This window comes from Melanaphis sacchari, unplaced genomic scaffold (genome assembly GCF_002803265.2).
Source record: "Melanaphis sacchari strain LSU unplaced genomic scaffold, SCAv2.0 Contig20_pilon_pilon, whole genome shotgun sequence".
Taxonomy (NCBI): Eukaryota; Metazoa; Arthropoda; class Insecta; order Hemiptera; family Aphididae; genus Melanaphis; species Melanaphis sacchari.
Genome location: NW_020271042.1, coordinates 5,423,823 through 5,447,041, shown reverse-complemented (window position 1 = coordinate 5,447,041; position 23,219 = coordinate 5,423,823). Strand labels below are relative to the sequence as shown.

At 27.4% G+C, this 23,219-nt stretch overlaps 1 protein-coding gene across 2 annotated transcripts in view; it reads left to right on the top strand.

Moving 5' to 3' along the window:
* LOC112593617 (motor neuron and pancreas homeobox protein 1-like) overlaps nucleotides 1-23,219 on the top strand; it is an 86,755-nt gene that overhangs the window by 28,357 nt on the left and 35,179 nt on the right. The window contains exons 3-4 of one of the 2 annotated variants that reach the window (XM_025338102.1): nucleotides 19,016-19,112; nucleotides 19,323-19,446. In XM_025338102.1, coding sequence (XP_025193887.1) covers nucleotides 19,016-19,112; nucleotides 19,323-19,446 — 221 coding nt within the window. Of the gene's footprint in view, nucleotides 1-19,015; nucleotides 19,119-19,322; nucleotides 19,447-23,219 lie in introns of both variants that reach the window. The other variant, XM_025338101.1, reaches the window with a different exon arrangement.

The window sequence follows — 23,219 nt, the reverse complement described above, 5'->3', positions numbered from 1 at the left end:
AAAAATGGTTTGTTACTCCAGTGATTAGAAAAACATAATAATATATACAACTTTCGCAAAATATCTTTTTCTTTTGAAGGTGCAAAATATTATGAATTATAATTTATAAGTGCGTGATAAAAATCGAAATTCTTTAGACCAAAATGTTAAAATCTGACAATACATTGTTTAACTTCTCACTGGATATATCATAATTATTTACAATTTTATTGTACTCCGGTAATCATAATATCGTCAATAAAAAAATGATTTATTATATACTGTTGAATATTAGTACCTATTGTTAAATACATCATATATAATATATATTATGATAATAAGTATACATATATACATATCATTATATATTTTATTGTAAGTACCCCTCAGAAGCAAAGCCTATTCAAATTTATGAAAAGTAATTAAAATATAAAAATATACAAAAAAGAGAATATAAAACAAACGTTTCCAGTGAATTTGGCCTAAGTTATTGTGTATTTTGCTTTATTTCATGGAGTTTGGTAGATAAGAGGTTCCAATCTTGGTACTTGACTCATCAAGTATGATAACATTTGTTTTTAATCAATAATTAACTATAGTTTTTAGATACTATAGTTAATTATTGATTAACTGCAGTTTTTAGATACTATTAGAGCACAAGTAATATGTGAAAGGGTCGTTGCTTTTTTTTACTCCTAGGTCTGCTTTTTAGTTTTCCTCAAAATTACAGTGCTCTGGAATCTAGAAAATCTGTATTTTGAATTCTCCTATTGTTTGTATTTTCGAGAATGAAGTTTAAAACTTGTCTGATGATATCTGATGGATCGCTAAGGGTTTTATAATATTTATGGTGTTAAGTGAGTGTGAATATTGTTCAGTGTAAGACTGTTGGTGTATAACTATTACACAGCTATACATTAAACATACGGGATAAGTTTGTATCGCAGATACAATAACCAAAAAATTAAAATTACCTAACTAATAAATATGTAGTGCAGTTTTATCTCAATTATCGTTTTACGATGTACCTACATATTCATATCAACGTAACATAACGCGTGTCATATTTCCGACTTGTGTAAGGTTTTTATTTGCATTGAACCTACAAATCCGTTCCGTTTCCGTGTTAGAAAGGTTCCGTTTTATTGGGATTCAACGTCTATATAAAACTATAGGAATATTCTGGGACCATAGAAAAATTCCGTATTAGATAGTTTTTCGTTTTATTCAGGTTTCGCATTACAGTTTTAACTGTATATATATTTATTATCATTATTTTATTTTTTTATTCATAAATTTGATCATTATTTAAATTATTAAGAAACATATTAATATTTAATTAATTATTTAACCAATAAATGCAATACATTTTAATTATCTTATCATCTCAATTTTTTCAGTATTGAGATAAAATAACTTTTGGTCTAAAAATAAAATAGTTAAATAGATTTGTTTACAATTCCACTGACTAAAGTATGTAGTTTAAAATGTTTTGAAATGCATTTAAGTATTCAACATTTTAAATTATAAAACATTATATATAAATGTATCGTTTAATATATATATATATATATATTCTAAATAAATATGAACACCAATAAATTAATAATTAAACTATAGCATGCAATTTGTTTTTATCAATGAAAGTAGAAATTAAAAAACTGTATTTAATAATATTATGGATATATGTAGTGAGAGTTTAAGAGTAGATAACTTACGTGCATGTACAATAGCTGATTTTTAAGAATATTAAATTCAATAAATAGTTTAAAATATGGATATACCTACAAAATATTTAAAATATATTATCATTACGTGACATAAACTTAAATTACGTTTATTTACCCATTAGCGAAGTACTATAATATAATAACAAAGCATTATTTTACTTTTTAATCTTAGGCGATAATTGAATTTTTATTTTTTTGTTTGAACACAATGAGAAATATTGGACAACTTCTTGTTAAATCAAATTTATAATATACGTATATTATATATATATATATATATATATATATAGGTAAGTGCTGTATGGTATTAGTTGCCTTTGCTGTATAATACTGCTGAATTGGATTTCATGTCCTTTATATTATGTGTCCAATATATAATGTGTATGCTGTCATTGGTCGACTTAACAAAACCATTTATTACGGCAGAACAGGTAGCGTTTTGAAGAAGGAAAAAAATTTTCTGCATTCTATATATTCATACGCAACTTGCAGCGTAATCAATCCGATTATGTTATTATGTTAACTGAGACCGGAAAATTGCGTCTTTCCGGACGGTTCAAGAGACCCAGATTCCGGAAACTGAGTAGAGGATTATTTAGCTTTTAAATGCATCATAACCGGCTTACATTAACGGGTAGCCAATAAAACGACGCGCTTTAGTAGCTATAAATATCATCATTCGCCACCAGAGTATCTGCTGAAATAAATCTAATTCACTCCAGTGAAGCGTTTTGATCAACGTCGAATACGTATATAATATAACAAATATATTTTATATAATTGCTCTTACCTACGTATAATAATAAAACGAAACAATTATCAATTTTACCACCATGTGAAAACACTATAGGTACACCGTTTATATCTATATTAGTATATTAAAATGTTTTTATTAGTACATCCATACCAGAATATTCGTATTTATTCCAGGTATTCAGGTTTAAAATGTTTAAATCATTGTCATCAATTGTTTTTTGACGATAATTATAATATGTATAATATATTCATTTTATGTTTATATATTCTTCAATTCGTCATTTTGATAAAAATATCAATGCATGTTACAAAATAAAACTAATTTATAAAAACAAAAAAAAATCTTACCTAGTAAATGTTTATAATATCCCCTTCTGTTCTTCCTGTAATAATTTGAATTCAGAATTTGTATACAACACAAATATGTAGAACCTAATTATATATGTTTAACGAGTTAGATACAATTTGAAATAAACGATTTAATTACAAAAATATTTTAGAATCAATACATTTTTTTCCATCATTTCCATTAAGCCGCTGAAATCCTATAAATAATAATATGTTAATACTCTTTAAAAATGATATAGATATTTCGAAGAAAATACAATTTTTCTCTACGAATATAGTCTTATTTTCAGCAATAAAATACTGAACATGGTCAATGGACTTACGGTTTGAACATTAAATGTATTTTAAAAGTCTGACTCCAGCTTTTGACAAACGAAGTATATATTTATTCTTATATTGCTCAGTTATTTTCTTATTGATGAGTTACATCAAACAGCATTGTATAAAATGAGAATAATAGTTTTTATATTTAAAAGTTCACGGAAACAAATTGTTAAAAAGATATCGCAAATATGACAGATCAATAAGAAACAACCATATACGGACGTAATGACATTTTTTAAATTGTTTTCAATAAATTATATTAATCAAAAAAATAATAAAATATATATCTGAATTAATTCGTATACTTTTTGAAGCGATATTATTAATATTATTTGTTAAAAAATAAACAAAATAAAATAAAAATAAAACATTTATAAAATATACAAACAAGTAATTTTTATTTATATAATACGTCTTATACTTTTAGGCTGTATGCTTTGATAAATTTGATTTAAAAATCGACTGTAACACGTTCAATGTATATTTAAACTATAGGTACATTTTTATATTACATAGGGTTTTCAATTTTAATATTTTATTTAAAATTTTTCAATTGAAAATGTCACTTTTCTTAATACATTAAATTATAAAAAATATATATTTTTTATTATAGGTTCAAATCCTAATATAGATGCGATAAGTACCTTTTAAGCGGTGATTACATTTAAACAAACATTAAAGAAAAATAATTTATTAACATTAATAGCCGTAGTTCAGAAATTACTTAATTATTAGTGAAAACTTTATCACATACATCGTTATACTGTTTGGAACCAAATAATAGTGTTGATATTTATTATCAATAATAACTAACACAATTATACTATAAGTTGAAATAACTATAATATAATATTTACTAGCGAATAACAAGTAAAAATTAATTAATATTTAATTTAATTTTTCATATAAATATGATATTTCAAGAAGATTTGTGAAATTGTTTAACCTTAAAATTATTATTACTTATCTTTTTTCTCACGTAGGTAGTTGATATTTTATTATTATATAATATTTGGCATATAATTAAGTATATTATGTATTTTATATTCCTACTTCGGTAATTGATTCCATATGCCAAATGGTATAATACAATGTTGTACCATAGAACGATAGGTACATTATGATTACATATATTTACACCTTTTAGGTATACATAATTTATACACGTTTGTCGGAAGTTGTTGCACGTGCGATCGCAGAGGTTAGATTATCTGTACTCTCAATACTGTATTATAGAGGAATACTTTGCGTCCGGTCGGTCGACACACACAGCGCACATGTTTAAAAAAAAATACACATACATATAAGGGACTTACATTAAGTTGATGAACTCAATCCGGCCGATTGCGCCGCGCCGTCAGAGAACTTGTAGCCTCGTCGAACCTTGCATTACATTATATACATATGTGTGTATGTGTGTGTGTGTGTGTGTATGTATATCAGGTACCGTATACAGTAGCTCCATTTAGAGATTTCACGGTGTTTTGCCCGTCCGATCGTCCGACCGGAAAGTCGCCGCGCGCACATGCATTATCCCGACGCCGACGCAACCCGCCTAGCCCGACCACGCGGTCGCGCGTATCGAGTTTAGTTCGCCGCGCCGTCCGTATTTTATTCCCCGCGGAATCGGCCCGTACGCGTTTCACGTCATCAATGTACATGCACAATACAAGCACACACACACCCACACACATATTACATAAAGTGGCGCACATGACGTATAATACTTGTTTGTACGCGTCTGTGTATTGTAATATACGAGCGTGCAGTCGTACGGTCGATTAGGTGCAGCGTCCCCACAGCGTGCGCGTCGAGTGGTCACCGCGGAATTAATTTCTCCGCGGGGCTATATTATTTACGATTATCACATTACACCGCCGGTGCAGTATAGTACGCAATATTATAACCTATGTCGTAATGTTAGACGACTGGTGTTTTGTGCAGTGCGGTCGGTGCATTTATGCGACAGCGTGGTTTATTGTTGCACTATCACGTAGGTATATCACGCGTATATTGATGCTGCAAAACCTGTAAATAACAGGCAGTCACGCGGCACCGTCAAAAGAGTCGTTCGTCGTAATACGCGTGTTAAACGTAGGTACATACGTGTGTGCATAGTTAATTATATATACCTACGTATACATACACGATACATATTTTAAATCAGGGGTCGGCAACCTTTTTAACCACACGGGCCATTTTTTTTTTTTCAATTGTTCATCAAGGGCCACATTAAAAATATATATTATGACTTTGATATAATACTTATAATTGTATTACATGAAACGGTTAGATTAGATTATAGGAAAAGAATTATATAATATTGAAAATTATATGAAAAATGTTATTGAACAAAGTAAACATAAAATAACCACCTTTGTGCGGGCCATCAAAATTGTCTGTCTGCGGCCGGGGCCGCGGGTTGCCGACCCCTGTTTTAAATTATAACACAGTGTTTTTCAACCTGAGAGTAACGGCTCCCAAAAGCCGTTAGTCGTCGCCCGTAGGTTATTATCAGGGGAGCCGCGTATTCGTAGTAGAAAATATTAATAAAACCGTAATATTACCATTAAATATTAAAATTATTATTATTGTATTAATATTTTATTTGTAAAAAAAAATAAATCTCAAAAAAAAAAAAAAAACATTTCCTATTATTAATAACTACATGTTTATTTAATCATTTAGTAAAGTTAGATTAAATAATGTAAATTTGTTTATTTTAAATGTTCGTGTGGGAGCTGTATATTTTATTTCAAAACTAAGAGGAGCTGTGAACCCAAAAAGGTGGAAACCCACTGTAATAATAATTTAAACATACACGATTAATGTTGTCGTTAATGACGATATTAAGAAGCATTCCGTAATACCATGTAATCGGTCACAACCCTTGTCTCGAACTGAGATAGTTGCCTGCTTCGAAGGTATCGATGAAAAATCGTTTACTGTTCGTCATATACAGATGTCTGTAATAAATTCGAATTTCACTATATTTAGTTGTTTTACTTGCCGTGCATGCGTCCTTTTCAACGACGACATAATTATTAATACATTACACCTACATTTATCATTGTACGAGTATGTTATATACATAGTTCTGCAGCTCATGACATGTTGTGCGTGTTGTGTAGAGCGAGCACAGTCATTTTGATGAAAATATTTTTATAACTGAGGAACGCAGTAGTTTAATTATCAATAATTTGTTAAGATAATACGACATAATGTCAATCCACGCGTAGTCCTCGTCATAGAATTCGTATAATTTAATAATAACGGGATTGATAAATTATCGTTATCGTGGTTTTATGTTAGAGGGTCTATTACACAATTTTATGGTCTGAAGTTATTAGTTGTCAAATCTTCATAATATTTTTTGGTGATTGACCTTTAAGAACATACTGGCAAACACAAACTACTTATTATTATTCACTGACAGGGTGGCAGAGTCCACCAATATGAAAGTGTTTTCGCTTACTCTGCTAATGATTAGGACCTAATCAATTTTAACCATGAATATAACTTATAGTTTCTTAACCTACCAGATTATTGTATTATACTAAGTATATAAATTTACATTCGGATTATTACGAAGTATTACGAACCTACAGTGTTTAGTGCAAGGATATATATATATCACACGTGATTGCATGAGCTTAACTTGGTGCCAATTATTATTCTGATACGTGGTATAATAACCCAATGACTACATAACTGGTATATTACTTAATCGAACAGCCACATAAAAAATATAATTTATCATATGTATTTATAAGTATTTTGTACTACGTGATGGTTAAAAAAGAAATCACCGGGTTACCGTTCACGAGACAAATTAATCGGAGAATCTAAACGGATGGTGATGATGCCGCCGGGATTCCGGTTGATTGGATCGAAAAGCTCGCGATTGTCAGCCCGAGGACAACGTGAGGATTAGGCCGTCGACCGCTGTCGCCATGTTGGATCGCAGAAGCTATTTAAAGTATTTCCGTTTATTGCGCTCCTCGCACGTCGTGTCTTGCAGCGGACACATCCCCTACAGGCTGCGCGTAAGCCGAATTCTCGCATTTCAAATGATCGTACCGGCAAAAAAAATACCCATCCGTTATTAGCAATCATATAACCACCACTTCATCGCCACCTCCGGTTACTTTGGTATCCTCCGGCGACGGGCATGCAACAGCGGGGGTGAGATAAAAGCGTGCGTCGTCGTCGGCCCCGAGAGTAAATTACGAGGCATTTCGATAAGCCATCCGTAATGGGTTATTGGTGGGCAAATATTTTTCAATTTAACACCCAAACACCCTTTTATATACTTACAGCTTGCTTCGTTGCTGTATATATCCATATCTATAGTTATCTATCTATACATATTAGGCGGTCTATCGTTCGTCCCTGCCGAGTTTTCCCACTAGGAAATCAATATGGCAATAAATATTATTATTATGTTATCATCGTCATTGTAAACTGTTTGTTTCCATAGTATTTGTATGCATTATTCCCCCTATCATCCCTTATCGTTGTAATTAATAGTCTTATTATTACCTTAGTTATATAAAAATGTGCAAGGCATTAACTATGATTAAAAACACCAAAAATATAATTATTTTTTTACGTAATAATACGTAAGTAATTTAAATGGTAATTTAATAACTCAGCTTTTTCTATCAATTAGAAAAATAATATTTTGTTTATATTCGTTGATGTTCATCCATAGGCATTTAATGGAAAAAAACAATTTTTTTTATGATTTCTAGAATTAATAATCATAATTAGTTATTATTAAATTAAATATTAATTTATATCACATGTTATAATGACATGTTATTTCAAATTTTAAAATATGAACGACTGATGATTGGAATGAAGAATTGATTTGTATTAACTGAAACTCATTTTTGCGTTACATGAAATTATTTGGAAAAAATGTAACTAACGTGATTTGTCCCAGAATTAAAGTAATATCAAGAAGTACCACCAAAGGATGGCCTCTTTACTTCAGACATCTTCAACGACCATAAAATAGAAAATAAAAATTACATCACTTATGCTTATTTTAAACTGTTTTATAGATAGAATAAAAAAAAATATTTTATAAAATAATAATAATAATAAAATAAAATAAATATTCACTATTTCTAATGCTACAAATTTTTAAAAATAATTTTAATCCTCTATTTTTCTTTAGTGCTATTTACATTTTAGTTTTGGGTTTTTACCAATCCTCCTAATCTCGCGTTTAATTTAGGCAGTTTATCTTTAACATCTAAAATAACTTTTGAGCTCTCATTTAGGAAGCGTACACCTTTTTTTTAAATAATGTGTGGATAATTCTATCGATCATCCAACTAAGATATAAGAATAGATAGGTAGTATAAGTATTTACGAAAATTCAACTAATAACCCAATATTTATAGACGTTCATTAAATAAATACCAATTAAAATTCAAAAATCTATATTTATACAATTGTAAGAATCATGTTTAAAATAGGCGAAAAAAAATGGTTTTATCAAATCGAGAAGAATCAAAATCATAGACATACCGAATAACCAATCAATTCGGATTAAAGGAAAAAAACATGAAAATGATGAGAAATCCTTACCTAATTTATAACCATAGTTATAAAATTAAAAATTTGTTTTATCATACTATGTTCAATATATATCGCTTAAATACATTGTACTTTCATTTTAAATTTCAAATAAAAGTAAAATATTTCTCTATTTAATATATTAATAGACACAAATAAGAAATCACTAAACCATTAAGGTATGCATTATAATAGGAATAATATTTAAAAAATAAAAAAAACAATAACCAACTTCTTTTTTTACTGACTTAATTTAATAGTATTTTTTATTGTACTTATATTATGCACATATATAATCTCGGAAAATATTAATCTCACCATACTAGTATATTACTGGTGTACAGATAGTGAAAATATATAATATGTCCATAGCATTATAGAAAAAATGATATACTTTCAAATGAATCGTATTTACGCGCGTAAGTTACATTGTTATTTGTAAATTATTTTTTACATTAATAATACTAGCTATCGAAAGGCATAAGTACAGTATCTAAAATAAAATATGTATATACAATTTATTTTTTTTAAATAATTAAAACTTCTTAAATAATACCATATTCTTCTTAAACTCTATTAATTCATTAACAGTATATTTTTAAATTATTCTTATTTTAATTTGTCATTAAAATTGTATTAATTATGCTTTTAAAAATGTTAATGAAATATTTATTAAATTATTTACATTTTTTTCTCATTCTAGATTCTGAGTGGATCACGGAAGCCATTGGTTTTACAATGATGGGTATTTTTTATTATGATCATAATAATATATCATCACTTATATTCATATTATTTTATAATTTTTAAAGATTTATTTACTATATTGTGTGGTTTGGATTGAAAAATAAATCACAGAGATTTTAATTTTGATTGTACACTTTTTCATATCTTAATTCATTTTTTAGAATATTTCTAAAAAAAAATATATGGCTTCAAGCTTGGTGTGTTTATTTAAAAAAAAATTTTTAATCTAATTAAAACTGTAATTATTTCATTTAAATTTATTTAAGTATTTATCTTTTTTAATGGAGTATGCAAAGATACTCCAAAATGTGTATAAATAATTGGAGTATTTTACGAATGCTTACATATTATAGGTTTAAATTAGGTACCTACATACTGCATAATATATAAATACACAATGTATCAAAATAAAATATTTTATAATTCTTTTAACCTCTAGGGATTCTTTATTATGATTTATGAACGTATTTTTTATAATTAGGTACACAAATGTATTTGTTTATTCAATGCATATCATGAAAAACAAATTCTAAATCACTATAATTTATTACATTTCTACCTACATCAAACATTGTTGATATTTTTATTACTATAATAATATTTAAGTATTGAATATTATTCTGCTGTGATGTTATAAATATACTTGTATATCGCTAGTCACTGTATCTCTTAGTCTAATAATAATACTACAATGAAATTCGATATGTTAAACTATCATACTAAGTAATAAAAAACACTAATTATCTATTGTTTTTGAAGGGTATGTATAAAAAAATTTAAAAAATATAGTTGCAATTACCAGAACGGTCACTTATATTTTTAACGTACATAAACTCTTGGGGTCTTACAATTACCTAAATGACAAGACATGCATATTACACGTATATTATATAATATTTTTTCATCATATTATTGTGTATGCATAAGGTGTTTATTAACTAAGTATAACTCTAAACTTGCAGCTGGATGGGATTTCATCATAAATGATACGAGAGACAACATACATGGATATGAAGAGAGGGAGAGATAGTTGAGACCTTTTTACAAACCACCCATTTACACCGCATCTGTTGTGTTCAGCGCGGCATTCACACGGCCAATCTATTTCCCTCGCCACATGCGTTGCTCGCGTATAATATTATATGTACTGCCGTCGCTGTTGTACTCGTATCAATTCCCGATGGACCAGACGTTTAACACTCCATCGGATTCCGCCGTATATCGAAACATTATACACATACACTATTCTCTATATTATGTGTATTTGTGTGTGTTTATATGTATGTGTGTTCGGCTCATCGACATAAGTGGTGGACGACAACGGACTTGTAATTGAATTTCCAAAATTTCCTCTCCTATACATCCCTTTGATTACTCTCTCTCTCTCTCTCGCTCTCTCCCAACTTTTGGCACACATTTCAACACCACTACTACTAGTCCACTGACTATAACACGGCGGTGCAATATACTAAGAATCGGTTCAGACTTGCCCTCTTATATAGTAGTTTTCATCCCCGGAGACTGCAGCTATGTGTTTTGCGTTCGTTACAATATGTCATATATTTTGTCAACAATTCATCATACATATTGTATGATACAATATGAATACTTAAACACGTAGTACTAATATGAGTGTTTTTGCCTAACATTGCAATTTTTGATTTATTTTATTCTAGTCTCGCTTCATAAATATACTATTGTCATTATCATCCCAGTGAGTAATAATTCACCATCTATATACCACGTATATATTTACTAATACTTCATATGTTTTATTTTTTTTATTAACGTTGACACGAAAAATAATGTAAACGTGCTAAGATAATAGTTATCATTATTACTAATACTTTTTTAGAAAATCACGTCACACAATCATATTTTTATGAATTGTAGGTTTAAGGGAAACAATAAAGCAAGGGTTTAGGTGTGAAGTAGAGAAAACATGTTGTCAACGTTCCTATTGTACGTAAACCTTATCGAATTTACTGAGACCTTAATTGTCTCTCTGTCTCTCACTTTTTCTTTTTTACAAAACATAATAAACGCTTTCAAATTATAGCATGTGCAATACGTAGGAAGAGTTTGAGTGTTCAACTATGTATTGTCGTTGTTTTTTTTACATGTATTCACTTAAACCTATTCATGAGAAAAGTGAAAAAAAACGATAAAGTATAGTGTGGGCATAATTTTTATGGTGCTTATTTTAGAGTTATTAAATTGGATAACAATCTAAATTATGACATACGCGTTAATGAATCTTTAAATATATTACGTAGAAAAATAAGTTGTTTAAGCTTAGATCAAAAATTCTGTAGACAGTCTAAAGATTATTTTATTATTATTAATTAATTAACTATATTACCTAAACATAATGATTTCGGTATAATAATTTTCTTAACTTAAATAATTTTTATTATCTATAGTAATTTTAAAACTGCGTCTATCAAGTAACTGTAGAACATACAGAACAACATCGGCACATTGCCAACGAATAATTTTGATTTTGTTGAAAATTTGACGTTATACCCTACGGATATGTTTTATCCGTTTTCCTTATTTTTTGTTTTTTGTTTTTTTTTTCTTGAATATGAAAATTGTACTCGGAATTTTTAATTTTTATCTCTTTAAAGTACAACTTAGGTTCAATTTTCTATCCAAATCTGCTCTCAAAATTTGATGCATGTTATCGAATATTTATCGTATACATAATACATATACTCAAAAAATCACACCATTGTAAAATCGATGCATTCATCGTTCCGCTTAGAACCTAAAGTAACGGAGTAAAATGGATTTCTCTGAACGATTAATGTTTGGTTATGTTATGTGTTAGTAAGACGGATACCATGGGGTATAACGTCCTCTTATGTGAGATGGATTTTTGAGAGTATTGTAAACGACGGCTTGTGGCTGTATCTATTTAATAATATGGTTATTATAGGCGGGAAATGAGGGGCACATATTTATTAAGCATTAATAAATTTGAATATATATTGGTACATCGATTAAGTGATTTTTATCACATTGAATACAGTAACACATCGTATTTTGGCCAACAATAACGGAAATAATGTTTGAACTATGGAACATCTGCAACGAGTGTATGAGTGTGCCTTAAGTGAAGGGTTAGGTGTATAAGGCGAGGAAGAATAAAGAAATATGACAGGGAACTGACAAAATGTTGGCAACAATGAATCGCCGGTTGCACACGACGCCCACCGTTTTTATTATTATTATTTTGTGAAAAATAAAAGCGCTGCTTTGGTAACATAATAACGTTTATTTTATTTATTATTATACGTGTACCGCGGTGAGTGTACCAGGTATACATACCGTTTGAGGGACAAAAACCTCTTTTATTGGTCCCAACACTGGTGGGCGGAATATTTTGATTAGCGACCTGTCAACGGCAGGCGGACAATGCTATGACTATATACTGCCAAAAATTGAAAAGGGGTTAGCTAAAGTTACACCTTTTCCGTAGGATTATTCACCGGCCAGCACATAATAATGGGCGCGCGCGTATTATGTTATTATGTACCTTCATATTATAATACACTCGAAAATCGGTATTTAACACCCCCACCCCAACACAAACACACACACACACACATACCCTCCTCTCACTACTTATCGCATTCTTAAGCCGTGACGGCGGATGTGCACCTATATGTAGGTAAAACGCGTATTATTATTATTATATAAACGTCGGCTATTGATTTCTAGCGGATTTTTACAAAGACACCAATTATTTGTGTCACGCTGCGCGATATCCGTTTATGAACCATAATAATAATGCACCGCTCTTCACGTCGAAGGACGATCGTTTGAAGAATAAACCCGCGCGTTCGTCCATCACTAAATAGTATCCGACGTTTTAACGATTTTACTCACGTTCAACCGATGCGCTTTAATATTACACTAGCGCCTATTATAAATACATGGTCGAGGAAGGACGATAATATTATAATAAGTCTTTAAATAACGAACTTGTATTCTTGCGTAGCTATGGCGGTGGCTTAAAGATTCACCGGAAGTCCCGACAACTCCCACAAACAATACAACTCAATACCGTGGCCAAAGTAATTATTCGTCTAAAATGTATTCAAATATAATGTCTATGTTTTAGAATACATGAAGTGTGTTTATTGTTTGTTTCTAGAAAACGAGGCCGTGGTAGCATATCACATTATTTTTCGATATTTTTTACAAATGTTTAAAATTACAGAAAAGACCCCATTAACGTATTATAATACTTGATCAATATTCATTTTTGTGCTTTGTCATTGTTTTTCACAAAATAGTTTATCATACGAAAAAGACTTAATTTAAGATATTATATGTATATGTATACATAAAAACAGAATAAATATAAAATTTGACATGCACCTAGGCTCCCAAATTCCTAGTTGCAATACTACATACTTTTTTTTTTTAATAAAATCATTCTCGATATTCATTTAAACTCACATTTTAAATTTAAAAAATTTAATTTCACTTATATTTTTTTATACTAAATATTTAAACGCAAACAGGATATGGAATCAGTGATGTTAGACACTTGTATCTCATTCTATAATTTGATTCAAGATAATAATGTATTGTAAGTTGAAACATCACTATTAGGTGTGCTTGAAAGTTAAAATCAATAATCAATCTTCAACTTCAAAAAATGTCTTATATTAAGTGTATTGAATGAGCCATATTCTGTAAATATTCAACAGCGTAATTATTTTTATTTTTTTTATTTTTTGTTCATCTTTAACCAATTTAAAATTGATTAATATTTTACATTTTTAACACTTAATGCATAAAAATATGATTCCGTTACTGAAGTACGTTTATAGATATAAATAAAAAATAATATACAATTTTGCTGAACAAACAAAATACGCCATCATTTCGCATATAGTTAAATTTTAATTCTATAAATTAAAATTATTTAATTTTAATAATTATATACTGTTTAAGTTTATAATATATTGCTTATATTTTATTCAATTTCAATACATTACTAACTAATATATAATATTATAAGCTGCATAAAGTATTAGCTGCAGTATTAGGCTGCATTAGTTCTATTGAGTTATATAATATACAATTTATCAGTTACAAAGTTAAAAGTTAAAATTAATATATAAATTATTATCTTACCCTGTATCAAATATTATAAACATTGACATAGCTCCCAATATAACTCATTCATATACACTAAAATCTAAGGGTATTAAAGAGAAGATTTAAATTTTTTTTCTTTACTCTCTGATGTTAACTGGTTTTTAATATATCTTTATCTGTGGTATTAATTTATTATTTTTTTAATTAATTTCATGAATTGTAAGCAATTTATTCAATTTACATACATGCTGAATAATCATTTATACCATTTATGTATCCATTGTATAACACTATAAGCAAATAATTGGTGCAGTTTTACTTGTAACTTGTTTTACTTTGTACAATATCACTTTATATTTTCTGACAAAAGTATCTTACCTTGTATTCCATTTCTATATAAGACTCTATTATAATTTTTAGGCCGACTGAATGGCATAGTTAATTTATAATACTAAATACAATAAGACATATAATACGAATCTATCAGAAATTTTAATGCGTATAAACTAATTTGTGAACAAGGGTATTTTAACTAAATTTGTGAATTTGATTCGTTCTATAGTTCAATAATATATTTAATACAATATTATATTAATTTAAAAAAATGTTGAGTTCAAATCAATTACTAAATAGAATAAATATGTTATTTTTAGAAGCTTAAAACAAATAGTTTTTTTTTTTTTTTTTTTGTAGGGAAAATAGCTTTTTATTAAACAAATTATTCAATAGAATTTAAACTTATTTGAAATATTTATTTTTATTTTGTTAACCGTTAAGTATTAACACAATATTTTTTTTTCATTTTATCTAAATTTCATTTACTTTAAAAGCATATCAAAATTATCTACAGAAAAACAAATAGATACATAGGTACATTAACTTATAATGATATGTTTAACCTACTTAGTTAAAATAAATACGTAGTATTAGAATTCGTCATCTTACCCAATATGGACTTGTGTAGTTATATGTTTATAGTATACCTATTATAGTACTATACTTACTTACTGTATGTTTTTGTGATATCAATGTTATTTATTTAAATGTTAAAATTGAACAGAAAATAATAATATTAGAAGTTAGATCTAAAACGTTCTGAAAACCATAAAACCAAAATCTCTACTGAATGTATTTTAAAATAAAAACTGTTATCGATTTTCTAATAGGCAGAGCTTTTTAAGCTTTTTTAGTTTTGATAAATATCGTGATTACAGAGCTATAGTTAAATTGTAGTTTTTATTAAACTATTTTTAAATAATCATTACATGATTTAAATCTAAACAACTTACTTTAAAATACATAATACATAAGCATATAATATTGATTTTATAATCAATAAATATATGCTATTATAAATTTATAAATTATTCTATTTAATATGTATACATATGCATTATGCATTTTATACTTTACTATATTATTACATTACATTATGGACGGCAAAAGTGTGCTCCGGTAACGGTGCGACAGTTTCAGGAATCTTCATTAGACCGATTGTTGAATACCACTGTTTGAAGACTGTTACACACATATTATATATTATATTTCGATAATGTAATATTATCATTATAAGTATACACAAAATGCTAAACCGAGAAAGCGCACGACTCGATGTAACACTGTGCAGAGTGTTGAGTATATATATAATATATATAATATAAAGGTACGCGAAGGATATAATAATTTATACGACTTGGTTGCAGTGGTGGAGTATATATTTACTGTTGCGGCAGCAGCGACGACGCACACCAATTAGTGTCCCTTAAATCAAATAATAGATATATACATACATATTTTACACCGTTTGTGGTGTCTATTCTGGTTCCGTAATCGTAAGTTTGGCAGTTTGCACACAAAAGTTAGCAAAGCAACCAGCGGTGGCGGCGCCGCCCTTTATACGGAAAAGACGCAATCGCATATAATCTTTCCCCGTGCCCTGTCTCTTATTCTCACCCTCTCACCCCACTACCACACTATTTACCCGGTTCGATCAATCTCTCTCGCTCACTCTTTCAATCCTTGCCATCCTGCTATTACCCTCTCTCGCTCTCGTTATTTCGTCTCTCATCCGACAAACGTTCTCCTCCCTTTTACAAACACACGTACGAACGCACGCATACATACTCACGCGCACACATACACCACCATGGCCTTTATAAATGCGAGTACGACATAATAAAACCAGCAGGTCGCACTGCTGTCACCATGGTTACCAGAAACGAACCATAGCTTTTTGCCATCGAGTGCGTGTGCGTATATGTGTATGTACACACCGCGACCGTGTCATGCAGTAAACACACACCCGCTCGCGAACATGTACACACCATTTTTTTACTATTATTATTATTACTTTTTTTATTATTATTTTTCTTTTTTTTATTGCTCTTCTCCAATGGAGAAAAGGGAAAAAGTTGTTTTTATTATTTATTTTTTAAACATCCACTATAATACACCTTATCCGTCAGTACTTGAGTGGCGTAAAAACAGTAAAGCTATACAAAATGCATTAAACAATTTAATTATACTCGTTGCAAAATATTTGTTTTACTGATATTATATAATTACGATAATCGTATTTGGTTCTTGTTACCTGTCTATTCTACTCTCTCTTTAACTATTTTCTCTACACATACTTCTATATGACTAGGTATAGCAATTATTAGCAGATGATCTCAAACTTTTTTTTGCACACCACATGTGTATATGTGTATTATAGACCAGCAATGTGCTAGTGACTATAGTGTACTATTAATGCATTTTTTAAACATAATTATTAAAAATTATTAATTCGTAAAATATTATTATAATTTTTAGTTCATCTGTGTTTTACATTATTTGCCATAGGTATTCCAACAAAAATATATAACTCTTGTTTAATATTAACATACTATAATATAGTATATCGAAACTTAATAAATATATGCAATATTTATACTGTATATATATATACGATTTGGAACGTAAGTCTATTTTTCATTAAAAAGTCTACTTAAATAGTGCAATTTTATTCAGTTATTAATAGTAACGATATTTTAATACTTTGAAGTTATTTAATTATAATTATAATTTACCATAGGTACCTATAATACTATTTGCTATCGTCTTTTGGTTTTTGATCGAGTGTTTTACTCGTGAACCTTTAATTATTAAATCGTTTTAATATAATTCAATCATTTTTTATATTTAAACTTAAATAACTTATAAAATAAAATTTGCTTGACTAGATATATTTTTTTAAATATATATTATATAATATATTAAACGTTAAATTTGCTTCTTTAAAATGTCATGGATTTTCTTGGAGAAAATTTAATTTTTAAAACTATGCAAACAGTTCTAAATTTATGTAACTCAAATTGTATTTATTTTCTATAGTGGTTTAATTAAAATAAAAAATAATGATCTAGGTATAGATAGTTTAAATTATTAAGCTCTTAAATTTGAAAAAAAACATCAAAATACTTTTATAATATATATTATATTTTGACTTTTGAACTATCATTATACTCTCTTATAAAATTAAGTATATTATGATATAGTATTCAGTTTAATTGCTTACAGTTTTTTCACACAATTACTTTATCATATATTTAATATATTTAGGTATTTAAGTGTATGAATTTGATATAAATCTTACTTTTACATATTATCTACATAAGAATTTTCATTAGTAAATATATACATTGTATAATGTATATATGTTCATAGAAGTAGTGGTATGAAAAAAAATACAAGACGTTTATTGTGTAAACCATAGGATGTCAAGAATATAATTTGTTTAAGTAAACAATAAAACGCATATTATGAAGTGGCACTTGAAAAAACAGTGCTCAATTAGTATGAAAGTACGTGTAAGATTGTGTAATATTGTTTATTTTTTGCGAAACAAGTAACAATAAATATATATTATACAAATGTAAATTAGAGGGTTATTTGGACGACAAATGTCGTTGATGAAAGATTTTTTACTAACCGTTTTCACCTCTATTTTACTTTTATTTGCATAAGAAATATTAAAACTTTCTTATCCTGGTTATTTAAAAAAATGTTGCTGTAATTAATACAATGTAGCGTACCTACCTATGTATGAAAATCATACAATAATACTTATAAGAACACTTTTATTGAATTCAAATATTTATAAGTAAAATAATTATTTTAAAATATCAAAAAAAAAACATGTCAGCAATTCATATCTATTACATAGTAGTAATATATTATTTACCTTTTTAATTGTATACTTGTATAATATGTGTACACTGTACAAACTAATATATTGCACATTTTCATTTAAAATGTAACCAATATGATATGTTTTTAAATACAAACTCGCTAATATTATTTACAATTTCCATATAAACATAATTTAATTAATCGTGAAAAGATTTTTAATTTTGTTTTGAATAATTGTATCATTTTTTCAGGGTTAAGTCATTTAAACCATCAGGAATCAGGCAAAGACTACAGTAATGAAGCAATGACAACATCATTTGGTTCTAACAAGAAGAAGAAAAAAAGAAGGCACAGGCAAGCATTTAAATAAAAATCCCCCACACTTTAAAAAAACCATGATTTATCTTAAATGAGAAATTTGATATTATTGTACTTGAAAATAATAATTCAGGGTATTTCTTCAATTAAAAATTAAAAATAATAGATTATTTTTATTTAGGTTCCAAATTTATCTGTATTTATTCAAAACATTTATAATTTTAAAAAATATTTATACAGGACAATATTCACCAGTTACCAATTAGAAGAATTAGAAAAGGCTTTCAAAGACGCTCATTATCCAGATGTCTATGCAAGAGAAATGTTATCTTTAAAAACAGATTTACCCGAAGATCGAATACAGGTAAGACTTATAATTATTATTTCTCATAATTTTATCAACATATCAGTTCTACATGCGATACATTTATCTTAGCTTATATATTAATATAAACACGTATTTTAAATTCCCAAAATATTTTATAGTTCGAGTAATTTACAACATAAGTTGTGTTTATGTAAAGGTATAAGTGATATCTATGTTAATATATATGTACATGTATAATGATGAATTATGGTTTTAAAAAGTTTAAATATTGTTATTGTTTACCTGTATATAGAAAATATTATACATATATATTCAAAGTTGTATTCACTTATTAGTTATTAATAATATATTATAGGTTTGATATTACATTTGGGACATTATTATATTGATATTATAATGTCCTATTTCATAAGACTTTATTTACTTTGATTATTTAATAAATATATTATAGGTATAACATATACAGACAATTATAAATATGCATTTATAAAATTGAAACTAACAATACTTACACTCAGTTTGCAATATTTATATCAGTGGTTGTTACGTACAAATAGGCGAATTATACGTAATATTATGTACCTATACTTTATAGTGTATATTATTATTTTTTGAAAAAATACCGTTATATATTTATGTAATTTGAATCAACAAATAATTTCTAGAACTTCATTTAAACAATGAATTAGCAATAAAGAAAACTATACAATTTATTATAAGTATGTCTAAAATATACATCTAATGTATATATTATATACCATATAGTAATAATTTTATATGATTTTTTTATTGATTAATTCAATTACAAAAATATTTTATATAAATAAAATTGAATTCCCTTCTATGACTATATATGTAAGTAGATTTATTTATGAGTTAATTTCCCAACGGAATACTTTACACTGAGTATAAACTTAATTTATTTTCTTATCGGCTTAAGAGATCTATTACATTTCCATCTGATTAATTGTAATTGTTTCATATGTAGTATCGTTAACGATACGTATTACTTTATTCCACCCAGAACTTCTAAACACCCACTAAATAAGTAACAAAAATTAAATGTAACTAAAATTTTCTAATTTCTAATAACTTTACAAATAGTATAATACTGCAATGACTTTTTGTAAGATAATATGGTTGGAAAGTTAACTTTAGCTAATAATAAAAGCTTAGAATCATCACTTTGTATACTTATAACTTTAAAAAAAAAAAGTTTGTTAATGTATAGTTTTTTTATTGTAAATTGTAATAAATATAGACTATCGGTTAATAATAAATTCATACTTAGTTAACTCAAGTCCGCTATAACCGCGATTTATAGTGTATATCTACATCATAAAAGGTACAATAAATTACAAATACATTAATGCATAATTCAGGTTAATTATATTTATTTTTCTGTTTTTAAAACATACAATTATTTTGACGTAGATTTAAATCATAACTAGGGCTGCGAATTCGCAGTAAAGTGCATTTTTTTTTTTTTTTGTGATTGTGAAACGTAGCTTTGTAAGTACATATTTTAAATTATGTAATAAAAAATTCATTCAAGAAAATTTTATTTTGCATTTTTTGATGCTTAATTTTTTAGATCATTTTTTTTTTTTGCATTTTTAGGTCATATTTTTCTTTTTTAGATCATTTTTCGTTATTTTTAATTAAACTTCTTCAAACCTAATTATTAACTAATTCAGTACATAAGAAAAAATTTAAAGTGTTTCAGCTGAATAACATCATACAAATTTCAAATTTAATCAACATTTTAATATATTTATTTATTTTTATTAAATTAATACATTTTTATGCATATTAAATGTAATGCACTAAATGTATAATATCCTACAATATCAATATAAATTTAAAACTTAAATTAAAAACCATTTTAAGTGTATTTTATACTATAATTTTTGGCATTTTATATTGCATTTTTTGATTTTAAGTGCATATTTTATTGCATTTTTTTGACATTTTTAAGGCTTTTTAGTGCATTAAATTCACAGCCTTACTCATAACCAATTAGGCAAATACATATTACATACATACATACACACACATACATATATATTAGATATATAATATATAATTATATATTATTATGTGTATCGTATAATAATATATTATATCATACCTTTAAATAATATTATAATAAATATGTATAAAAAATTAGTGATTATATTTATATACGTATGTATGAAATGTAATCGCGGCAACTTGAGTGCATCGAATATACTTCCGTTTGAGGTGTATATTATACTGAATACAGCTAGGTATATGTGTGCACTTAATAATAATTATATAATGGTATACATGCACTGTGCGAGGACGGGGTGTGAAAGAAATTGAAAATATTTATTTAACTGAGGGAATGGTTTTGGAGCACAGCCATTGGACAAGTGGCCAATTAACGTACAGGGCGGCCGAGGCGGAGTCTACGCTGCGGTGGCCGACCGGGCGGCGCGAACCATTAAACGGGAAACACGAAACAACTGGCGAACGAAGCGTAAATTTAGAAACGAGCATCTAACAATTATATACTACTATTATATACCACTATTACCACTATTACCGCTACTGTATTCTGTAATATTTCAGTATATTCCCTAAACTTGCACCACCGTCTGCAGTTTATTTTAAAAGGGGAGGTTTTTGTATAAAAACTAGTGTTGTAGCTGTATATAGTTATATTTAGTCACATACAACTATTGAATTATGCATATATATGTGTAAGTTTAAATTAATAAAAATCTATTGACTTTATTGGATAAGTCACCCCTTCAATGGCTGTAACTTTATGTATAACATTACATATTTATAATATACATTTTATTGATACATCAGGTACCCGTTAGTTTGATACGACTAGCTGGAAGTCTACAAAAAATGTTTTCCATTACTCATGTTGTAAGTAATATTACTAATTAAAAAATAATATATCAAGTTATTTTACATGTGAAAAACTTATATAGTATATTTGCATAATTCTAAATGAATTAAAAAGTGTATAAGGTTATTCATCAAGTATGTTCGACTCTATTTTTGCCCTTTAATTTATTAAAATTCAAAAATTCAGAACTTTAAATCCATTTTTACAATTTAAAGAGCATAATGAGCATAATAAAATATAAAATGACGAATTTTTAGTGAATATAAATTATTTAAGAAACAAAATTTTAATTAAAAAAAAATTGTATTGCATATATTTTGTTCTGATTCTTTTTTATATTCACTTAAATCGTAGTTACTATCTCTTTTGATAGTATCTTAAAACGAGTAGATAAAGATTTGACTAGATTAGAAAATGTTTATATAATTTTATTCAATCAACGGAAATACGAGCAAAATATGAATAATATCTTCCATAGTAAATCGTAATTAAGCTATTGGCAAGTAAAAACAATACAAATATCAGTTCTACTGTTAAAAAAATTGTAAGTTGTTTTATTCATCAAAATTTTTAAAATTATTTATGGTAACCTAAATATTATTCTATACTATCGTGCAGTAGCATCGTTTTTTTTTTTTACACTATTTCATGAAATGAAAATGTACATGTAATCAATAGGTACATCAAAACTGATTGCACTTATCGCATAAATATAACAGTATCTATGTATCTTTGTTTTTTTTTTCATTATATTGGTAATGGATATTAAAAAAGTAATAAACAAATCATAGACGACTTTCTCACAATACACAAAAGATATAACTGCAGCGCTGGTATATTAATTTAGATTATACAATATATATAATCATTGAAACGTAATTCTATTTATGATCTACACACTGTTCAGCTTTAAATATATTTC